Below are 10,623 nucleotides of genomic sequence, written 5' to 3' on the forward strand. Positions count from 1 at the left end.
TAGAGATGTAGAGAGATTGAACTTATCACCGTCATCCCATTACCACTCCCTTTGGCCTTGCACCATGAAACCTTTTGTCATTTAATCTCTCCTGCCTTCCACCCTATCACAGACTTTCCTTTTTTGTTCTTGTTCCCACCCTCGCCCCTTTTACTCACTCAAACCTATAACATTTCTAACTCTGTTGAAAGGTCACAGACCAGAAACACTGGGCCAGAGTTTGCCATTGGCGGGCATGGCGGCAATTTCTTGGTACCTCCCGGTATGCTAGTCTGTCTCTGGCCAATTTTTAGGGAGGTAGCTTCAGGGCTGTGTTGCTTACCCGCCTGCCAGCAGCAGGTAGCCAGTTACGTCAATTTAAGGACACTCTTCAGACACTGTCTGGATTTTCCAGACAGTGGACGGCACCATTTCCCTTCCCCCCTGCTGGAGCCCACAGATGGAATTGTGGCAGCCTCCCAGCGGCAGGCCAGGGGAAAGTCAGAGGTGTATCATGCAGAGCAGCCCAGCATGGACCCACTGGGCTGCAAGGGCCACAGCCTTGGCCGCAGGCCATCCTGTGGAGAGGTTTCCCCTTCTGTAATAATTGCTTGGCAGCTGTGGCCACAGTTTATTTTGTTGAACTTTCAATTCTTCTGAGGGCGCTTCAATGTTGAGGCACCCTCACGGTCCTCAGCAGTGCCCACCACTCCCAGTGGGGCTGTCAAGGCATCCAGAGGGGCTGGCAGCATCAGGGACCCGCCCACCATCCTTAACAGGACGGTGAACGCGGAGGTGGCCAATTAGGAGACTACCTCCTGGAAAAGTTCGCAGTGGGTACATTTCTGGCAATCGCGGGCTGGGACCTTCATTTGGTCCCGCCATTGTCGTCTCAAAGGTCACGGTAAAATCCAGTACCTTACCCCTGTTTCTCTCTCCACGGTTTTTGCCAGACTTATTGAGTAATTCCAGCACTTTGCTTTTATTTCAGATTTCCAGCATCCACAGTATGCTGCTTTTGTACAGGGTAGTTTTAGTCCTGCCATTATTAAGTGAGAATAAGTTCATGATTTAATGTCAGATATGTAGTCGGACGGCTCAGAGATGGTTATAAATCTGAGCTAGTCACAGTGAAATATAGCTCGGTGTCCCCCATATACATGTGGAAGCTGATCCATGCCTTTAAGGGGAGTAAAATGTAGATGGGGAATAGGTAGAAGCCAACAATGAAACTTCTATTAAGAGCCCATTATCTCAAAATCCACATTTTTATTTGGCCAGGCTGAAAAAGAGACTTCAGTTGAGATCCAGTTACCAAGCCAAAATATTTGCTAGTGATGGTCACTTGTTTGATGTAGGTTAGATGCAGCTGATATTTTGGCCCCTTAAACTTGCTGTCATTTTTATAGCTCTGTCCACTTGGTCATTTTCCCACAATCGTATTAGTTAAAATTACCACTCGCTGTTCCTAATCCATTGTAAAAAAAACATTAACTCTTTAATATTTTTTTAATTGTCTCCAGTTGAAATTGGTAAGCAGACCACCTCTTCCAGCCCCTGCAGTTGGCATCGGAACTTTACATCAGGAACAAAATCAAGACATCCTCACCAGAACTTTCTCCTAAAAGGAATCTGGAAAGCCTGGATATGCTCTGCTGTGCCTGACTGCTAGACAAGACCTATAACTTATAGTTGTGAGGTAATACCCCCCCAAAAAAGTTACTTTTTTTAAAGCACTTTGACTTAGCTCAAATCAAACCTACTGCAGTTAAATTAAAATTAAAATCCTGGGTTACTTGTGAGAGCTAGGGATGCAAAATGAACTGGACTTCTGTAAACAAATATCCCAAGCATGTTTATATACATATTCTCAAGTTCCAAAAGCTAGTTTACTGAATGGCTGTACAATAATTAATGAGTTCTAAGGAGTTTTTATTCAAGATTTATTTAATTAACACAATTAAAATTCCCAGCTGCTGTATCAGGATTTGAACTCACATTTCCAGATTATTGGTCTAGGTCTCTGGATTACTAGTCCAGTAACATAACCACTCTGCTCTGTACCTGTATTAGATTGGTGATAAATTATAAAGGGGATGTATGTCTAAATTACAACACAATTGAAAGACTTGTGTGTAAACCTTATTTAGAATGTATGGGATATATAATTTACAATCATTTGCTTTTTGTTTTTGGGTGTTAATTTATCTAACTACGATGTTTTCTGATGTTGGCAAATATGAATTGATGTAAGTAACAAGTAGCCTTATTATAATTGATGTAAAGGTGCTGAATATCTTTCTTCCCCTCATGGATTTAGTTACTTTTAATGATGAACAAAAGTGTGGAGGTGAGGTTAGCACAGCAAAGACTTTAACACAGACATTCTTAACAAATGTTTACTTTTCTATCAAATCTAAATAATGTGTAGCTTACTACCAGCCTGCTTTTAAGTAGGAGAGATTGGTTCCACCAACTGCTACCACTCAAGACACAATCACTTGGTAGGATTGCAGATTATTTATATCTAGTCATGTACTTTTCCCTTTCTGTCAGTGCTGACCACCTCCTGTTAAAAAGGCATATCATTGCTTAGGTGATATTTTAAGACTTCAGGAAGATGAAGATTTGAATGAAAGGGTTTGCAGGATGACAGATTCTGCTGCAAGTGAATACAAGCTGTTACAGTCAAGTTGACTTTCTGCCAGCAGAGCTCGTATGTATGGTATGAAATATGCAAATGTTATGCACCCTCAGACTTTCTCCATTACAAGGAAATTCCAGGCTCATAGACAGCAGCACAACAGTTTGCATTTATATAGCACTCCTGATATAAAGGACCACCCAAGAGCTTTGAACAGAAGAGCTGTATGGCTGGTCAGAAGGAATTTAGGTAGCAAGGTCTAAGCCAAAATCAAAAGGTAGTTTTTTTTTCTGGAGATAATTGAAGGCAGGGAGAGAGGGTAATAAGCTGGAGTTCTACATATAAGGGATGTAATGGCTGAAATATTGGCTTCTAATCATGGAGCATAGGGGACAAGCACTGGTCCAAGAGGAACTACAGGTTGCTGTGGGAAATTGAAGAATGATAATTATCCCACAGGTGTTAAACTTCTGAGGTTGTGAGTAAAAGGAAAGTTCCTCTGCAGAGATCCATGACGTACATTTACAGCCTGGAAATTCTTGATGCTGAAATTGAAACCTATTAAATTTCCCAATACTAATATCCTCATGTGTGTTTGTCCTTTTTAAAAAAAAATTAAATGGGACACCTTGGCATTGCCACATTTGATGCATCCATTGTAAAATGCAATGGGGTGGAGCTTCTGCTTTGGGAACAATGGGGGAAATTGTGCTGGTTAGATTACAGTTCAGGTTCCTGCTAAAAATTCATTTGCATAATCAAACCAATCTTCTACGAAATAAGAACGAAAAGTGCTGGAAATACTCAGCAGGTCTGGCAGTATCCGTGGAGAGAGAAGCAGAGTTAATGTTTCAGGTCAGTGTCCTTTCTTCAGAACTGGCAAAGGTTTTAAGCAAATAAAGTGGGGGTGGGGCAAAATAAAAATTTTTAAAATGGGAGCGGCCAGTCATGCTCTGAAATTATTGAACTCAATGTTCAGTCCAGTAGACTGTAGCATGCCTAATTGATAAATGAAGTGCTGTTCCTCGAGCTTGCATCGATGTTCACTGGAGCACGGCAGCAAGCCCAGGACAGAGATGTAGGCATGACAGGGGTGTTGAAATGGCAAGCGACAGGAAGCTCGGGGTCATGTTTTCAGACTGAGCAGAGGTGTTCCGCAAAGCGGTCATCCAATCTGCGTTTGGTCTCCCCAATGTGGAGGAGATGGCATTGTGAGCAGCGAATACAGTATACTAAATTGACAGAAGTACAAGTAAATTGCTGCTTCACCTGAAAGGAGTGTTAGGGGCCTTGGATAATGAGGAGAGAGGAGGTTAAGGAGCAGGTATTACACCTCGTGCGATTGAATGGAAAGGTGCCGTGGGAAGGGGTCAAGGTGTCGGGGGTAATGGAAGAGTGGACTAGGGTGTCGCGGAGGGAATGATCGCTTTGGAATGCTGACGGGAGGGGAAGATGCGTTTAGAAGTGGCGGAAATGGTGGAGGATGATCCTTTGGATCTGGAGGCTGGTGGGGTGGAAAGTGAGGACAAGGGGAACCCTGACGTGCTTCTGGGAGGGAGGGGAAGGGGTGAGGGCATAGATTCGGGAAGTGGGCCGGACACGGTTGAGGGCCCTGTCAAACACAGCGGGAGGGAATCCTGGGTTGAGGAAAAAGGAAGACATATCAAAAGCGCTGTTGTGGAAGGTTGCATCATTAGAGCAGATGTGTCGGAGACAGAGAAACTGAGAATGGAATGGACTCCTTACAGGAGGCAGGGTGTGAAGAAGTGTCGTCGAGGTAGCTGTGGAAGTCTGTAGGCTTATAATGGATATTAGTAGACAGCCTATCACCAGAGATTGAGACAGAGAAGTCGAGGAAAGGAAGGGAAGTGTCAGAGATGGACTATGTAAAGGTGAGAAGGGTGGAAGTTAGAAGCAAAGTTGATAAAGTTTTCCAGTTCCGGGTGGGAGCAGGAAACGGCACCAATACAGTCATCAATATACCGGAAAAAGAGTTGGGGAAGGGGGCTTGAGTAGGACTGGAACAAGGAATGTTCAACATATCCCAGAAAAAAGCAGGCATAACTAGGACCCATGCGGGTACCCATAGCAACACCTTTTACTTGAAGGAAGTGAGTGGAGTTGAAGGAGGTTGTTCAATGTGAGAACAAGTTCAGCCAGGCACAGGAGGGTGGCGGTGGATGGGGACTGGTTGGGCCTCTGTTCAAGGAAGAAGCGTAGAGCCCTCAAACCGTCCTGATGGGGGATGGAGGTGTAGAGGGATTGGACATCCATAGTGAAGGGGAGGCGGTTAGGGCCAGGAAACTAGAAATTGTCAAAATGATGTAGGGTGTCAGAAGAGTCACGGATGTAGATGGGAAGAGGCTGGACCAGGGGAGGAAATATAGTGTCAAGATAGGAAGAAATAAGTTTGATGGGGGGAGGAACAGGCTGAAATTATGGGTCTGCCAGGAGAGTCCTGTTTGTGGAATTTGGGAAGGAGGTGGAAGCGGGCTGTCCAGGGTTCTGGGACTATGAGGTTGGAAGCTGTAGAAGGAAGATCTCTGGAGGAGATGAGGTCAGTAACAGTTCTGTGGACAGTAGCTTGATGTTTGGTGGTGGGGGTCTTGGTCCAGGGGGAGGTAGGAAGAAGTGTCTGAGAGTTGGCACTGAGCTGTGCAAGGTAGATGTCAGTACACCAAATAACAACAGCACCACCCTTGTCAGCAGGTTTGATCACAATGTTGGGGTTTGACCTGAGAGAACGGAGTGCAGCATGTTCAGAGGGAGACAGGTTAGAGTGAGTGAGGGGAGCAGAGAAATTGAGACAGGCGATGTCTCGCCGACAGTTTAAAACGAAAAGATCAAGAGTGGGTAAGAGGCCAGAGGGAGGGGTCCAGGTGGAGGGAGAATGCTGGTGGCAGGTGAATGGGTCTGCTGGTTGGGGTCGGGGGTGGGGGGGGAAGGGGGGAGGACTCCCGGTCAACGAAATGAGCCCGGAGGCGAAGGCGACGGAAGAAGATCTCAACGTCATGCCAAGTGCAAAATTCATTGAGGTGGGGGCATAAGGGGATAAAACTGAGTCCTTTGCTGAGTACAGATTGTTCAGCGTCAGAGAGGGGGAGGTCAGAGGGTATAGTGAATACATGGCAAGGGGTCAGATCAGAAGGGGTGGGGTCAGAGGGAAGTGAAGGGGAAGGAGAATCTGGAGGGGTATTAGTCCCCATCAGCTGCTGGAGCTTGCGTTCCTTAACACCCGAAACGAAGAAAAAAAGTTATTTGTTAATGCGTCGGCTAAGATGAAGGATGAAATGAAACTGCAGAACAGAACAGCTTTGAGATAAGGTGAGGCGGTGCTTCTGAAGAGAGAGATCTAGTGTGTACATGTGACACCTGGTGTGGATCTCAGGATGCAGTGAGAGCAATAGTCCGAGGAACATTGTATTTCTCGAAGATACCTGTAATCCTGGGTGGATTTAAAACATGAAGGATGAAATTTCAGTTGGTATCCACGTGGAATAAGTTGGAGCTGGAGACAGTCACTGAGGAAGGAGATGTGGCTGTGAAAATGAGTTTTGGTAGAAACTTTATCAAACACCAGGAGGGAGATGGAAAGCAATGAAGATAAACAAGATAAAAGAGACAAACGAGAAGAGCAGAACTTCTTCAAGGTAGGCATTCCTGGAAGAGAAGTGGCAGTGAATTAAACATTAAAATAAAAGCAAAATACTGCAGGTGCTGGAAATCTGAAATAAAAACAAAAAGTGCTGGCAATAATCAGCAGGTCTGGCAGCCTCTGTGGTAACGCCTGGCTCGGGTATAAAATTAAAACCCGACCCAGGCCTGACGCGACAACAGCCAACCCAAACCCGACCTGGGCCCCGAGTCCTTTTCATGCCCAACTCAACCTGAAATATATTATTGAAACAGAAGAAAATTGTAGTTTAAAAAGAAAACAATACCACCAGCTATTGGGAACGACAATTAGTAGTGCAACTGAGAAATCTACATAAGTAGTACTGTATCAGAAAGTTCCCAAACTCTGCTAGGGTGCCTAAAGTAGACAAGAAAAGTCAACGAGTGTGAGGATGAGCCACCCACATTACTCTTGCATTAGCAGACAGTTCAGGAACCCAGACATGGTGCTGTCAGAGAGCATAACCAACTTTTGTCTGTTTTAGATTCTCTGCTACTTACTTCCTCGTCTACAATATTGAGGAAGGAGGTACTTGTAGCACTTATTGAATTCAGGTCCCTGTACAATTTGAGTGGACATGGAGGGAAATTTCTAGCTTACAAACTTATGGAAATGACGCAGGAAGACTAGCTGGCCCATCAAGACTGCCCCACACCGAGACAGCTGGACCATCATGGCTAAAGGTTTCATCCCTCTCCCTAACTCACATCTAAATCTACTAGGAGTGGCAAAAAACATTAAAACCTTGGGCCAATGTGGGGAAAAAACTCAGTAAATTTTCTCTCTGATGCCTTGCTGCTCTGGCAGTCGAAAACCTGTCCAGCAGATTACATGGACCACATGTAACCTATAAAGAAACTGACCTTCTATATGACACAATCATTCTCATAGTCAGGAACTGATTGAGCTCCCTCTTGAAGCCGCTGAGAAAGTCAGCACCTAGCTTACAATGTATTCCAGAGGCTCTACATTCTCTGGGAAACGAACCACCTAACATCCTGTCAATTCCTATGCGTGTGTGGTTTGATATACTTTTTTTTTTAGTTAAGCTCATAGATGGTTTTCTCTCTGCAATGTTACTTATCTGCTACTGTGAAACAATTGGCAAGTAATGGGGCAAAGGCTTGCTTTTGAAAATCAATCAACATTACTTCTACAGCCATTATAGCTTGTTTGAAATTATCTACATTTGGTGGGAAAATATTGCATTAATAATGCTGCACTGTTTGATGTCTTCAAAATGGTTTTGACATGAACCGAAGTTTCTAGAGATAGCCAACTCTCTCTTCACTCCCATGAAACAAAACACCAGCCCTTTGGGATCAGAGGAATACTTCACTCAAGGAACACAAGCTATTAGATTGATTAATATAGACTGTAACGGCAGATTAATATGCCAGGGTGTTTTAATTCATGACTGTGGAAGATTTAAAATTTATACTAGGATGGCCAGTGGTGATTATTCTACTGCGCCCCCCCCCCCACCTCATATATACAAAAAAAAGTGTGCACAATTCCAATTAACATCTAGACTAGATACAATAAATATTGGTTCTACACATTTTAATTTTTAATATTTGCATTTGAAACACTGGAATATCAAAACTAAGATAATTTGAGTACAAGTTAGTCTGTCACCCACTCAGTAATGAGAATTAAGTAAATTGGATCCTGTGTTTTGGCTTATCTCCTAATTCCTAATGGATTTTGTCCACAAGATCCATTGATGTGGTCAATGGCACACGCTTTCAATCATAATGTGACAGCTTTCCAGATGTACATCACACAACAGCTACAACATGACTGTCTACATAAACAATTCCATCACGGAATTCCGCGGTAGATTAATTTTTTTTGACCTTTCGATAACCGGGTAGATGTAATTCTTGAAAATTTTTTTTTAAAAGTTAAGACAAATCATCAACATGCTTACAACCAGAGTGGTCTGGGCAGGGCACTACAGCTATTTTTCCAAGTCTGTACTTGCAATGTTAAAACAAACAAGTTCATAAATTATATTTTAAGCATGAGTTATGTATAAAATGAGACATTGGTATTCCTTTAGAGGTTAATTTCAACTCACATGACTGTTACTCAAATTATCCAGTAAATTTCATACCATTTTGGCAGCCACTATAACTGAAATATGAATGGACCTTACAATCTACTCCTGGGTTTCCTTTGAGCGGAGACGCAGCCTCTAATTTGTGTTATAGAATTTCATACGCTAAAGTCATTTTAAATACAATTGCCTTAGAAATGCAATTCACAAAAATTTCTGGACTTAAAACCAGTCTGGAAAAATAAAATGCGTTCCCACATTTAAAAAATTTTTTTTAGGTTTAAAAATGTCACTTATGTTTAGTTTAGAGATACAGCACTGAAACAGGCCCTTCGGCCCACCGAGTCTGTGCCGACCATCAACCACCCATTTATACTAATCCTACACGAATCCCATATTCCAATAACATCCCCACCGGTCCCTACCACCTACCTGTACTAGGGGCAATTTATAATGGCCAACTAACCTACCAACCTGCAAGTCTTTGGCATGTGGGAGGAAACCGGAGCACCCGGAGGAAACCCACGCAGACACAGGGAGAACTTGCAAACTCCGCACAGGCAGTACCCATAATCGAACCCGGGTCCCTGGAGCTGTGAGGCTGCAGTGCTAACCACTGCGCCACTGTGCCGCCCAGTGTTTTAATATGTTTTAATACATATGTATTTATATTGGGGTTTTCACCTCAGTGGACATGACAAGTGGCACCAAGACTGCCAAAGCTAAACAGTACAGTCCAGCCTGACCCGACCCGAGCCCGAATGCTGGACACAGAATATAGACCAGACCCGACCCGAACCTGACACATAGTCGGGTTTGGTCGGGTTCGGGTCAGGTAGCCAGGCTTTAATCTGTGGAGAGAGAAGCAGAGTTAACGTTTCAGGTCAGTGACCTTTCATCAGAACTGGCAAAGGATCAGAAATGTAATCGGTTTTAAGTAAATAAAGTTGGGGTGGGGCAAAAGAGGTGTTGATAGGAAAGAGGGTCACAGAGAATAACTGACAAGGAGGTCATGGGGAAAAGGCAAAAAATGTGTTAAACCGTGGGCAGGCACATGGTAAAAAAATGGAATGATGAAACAACCTAAAATAAAATAAAAATTAAAATTAAAAATAAAAGAGGGGCCAGTCATGCTCTGAAATTATTGAACTCAATGTTCAGTCCAGTAGGCTATAGTATGCCTAATCGGTAAATGAGATGTTATTCCTCGAGCTTCTTCTACGACCAAGTGCAAACGGGTAAGGTACTGGAATGTAATTGTTTTTGTCCATAGAGTTTTCCTTGCTGTATTTAAGAGTGGTAATCTGGTGCTGTTTTATTAATACAGCTGAAAATGGGTTTATCGGTAAAAGTAAGTATTTTTAACGAGTATCCAGTCCTCCATCCGTGAGTAACCAGATTTAAACTCACTGAAAATGACTTTAGAAAAAAATGTCTCACACTGAACTATTTACTATCTTCATCAGTCTACACCAGTCAGTTTCTTCATGACATCAAAAAATATTTAATAGTCATAATGGCACAGAAGGCGGCCATTCGGCCCATCGTGTCCATGCCAGCTCTCTGCAGAGCAACCCAATCAGTCCCAGTCCCCCACTCTTTCCCTGTAGCCCTGTACGTTTATCTCCCTCAAATTCCCATCCAATTTCCTTTTGAAATCATTCATCATCTCCACTATTATTATTCGTTTGTGGGATGTGGGCACCGCTGACTAGGCATTTATTGCCCATCCCTAATGGCCGTTGAACTGAGTGGCTTGCTAGGCCACTTTAAGAATCAACCACGTTGCTGTGGGTCTGGATTTACATGTAGGCCAGACCAAGTAAGGACAGCATATTTCCTTCCCGAAAGGAAGGAAACCAGATGGGTTTTTACAACAAGTGACAATGGTTCCATGGTCATCATTAGATTAGCTTTTTAATTCCAGATTTATTCATTAAATTCATTTCTCATCATCTGCCATGGTGGGATTCGAACCCATGTCTTCAGACCGTTACCCTGGGCTCTGGGTTACTGGTCCAGTGACATTACCACTACGCCACCATCCTCATGGACAGTGAGTTCCAGGTCATTACCACTCAGTCCGTTTTAAAAAAAAATGTTCTTCCTCACATCTCCCCACCACCTCTCTTGCCCTAAACCTTAAATCTGTGTCCCCTAGTCCTTATACTATCAGTTAATGTGGAAAAAAAACTTGTCTGCCAGTGCCTGTGCACTTGAGAAATTTATTGCAGTTTGAAGAGCTTTCTCTAATCAGCGTGA

The 10,623-nt window shown here is 43.4% G+C and overlaps 1 protein-coding gene across 2 annotated transcripts in view; it reads left to right on the forward strand.

Annotated features, from left to right (window-relative positions):
- The window catches only part of dhtkd1 (dehydrogenase E1 and transketolase domain containing 1), a 68,184-nt gene extending 64,979 nt beyond the window's left edge, over nt 1-3,205 (forward strand). For both annotated transcript variants that reach the window (XM_068059541.1, XM_068059540.1), the window contains exon 17: nt 1,503-3,205. In XM_068059541.1, the coding sequence (XP_067915642.1) occupies nt 1,503-1,604 (102 nt within the window). In that variant the 3' untranslated portion in view covers nt 1,605-3,205. The remainder of the gene's footprint in view (nt 1-1,502) is intronic.
- Nucleotides 3,206-10,623: the final 7,418 nt, after the last annotated feature.

The sequence above is a fragment of the Heterodontus francisci genome, chromosome 27 (assembly GCF_036365525.1).
Source record: "Heterodontus francisci isolate sHetFra1 chromosome 27, sHetFra1.hap1, whole genome shotgun sequence".
NCBI lineage: Eukaryota > Metazoa > Chordata > Chondrichthyes > Heterodontiformes > Heterodontidae > Heterodontus > Heterodontus francisci.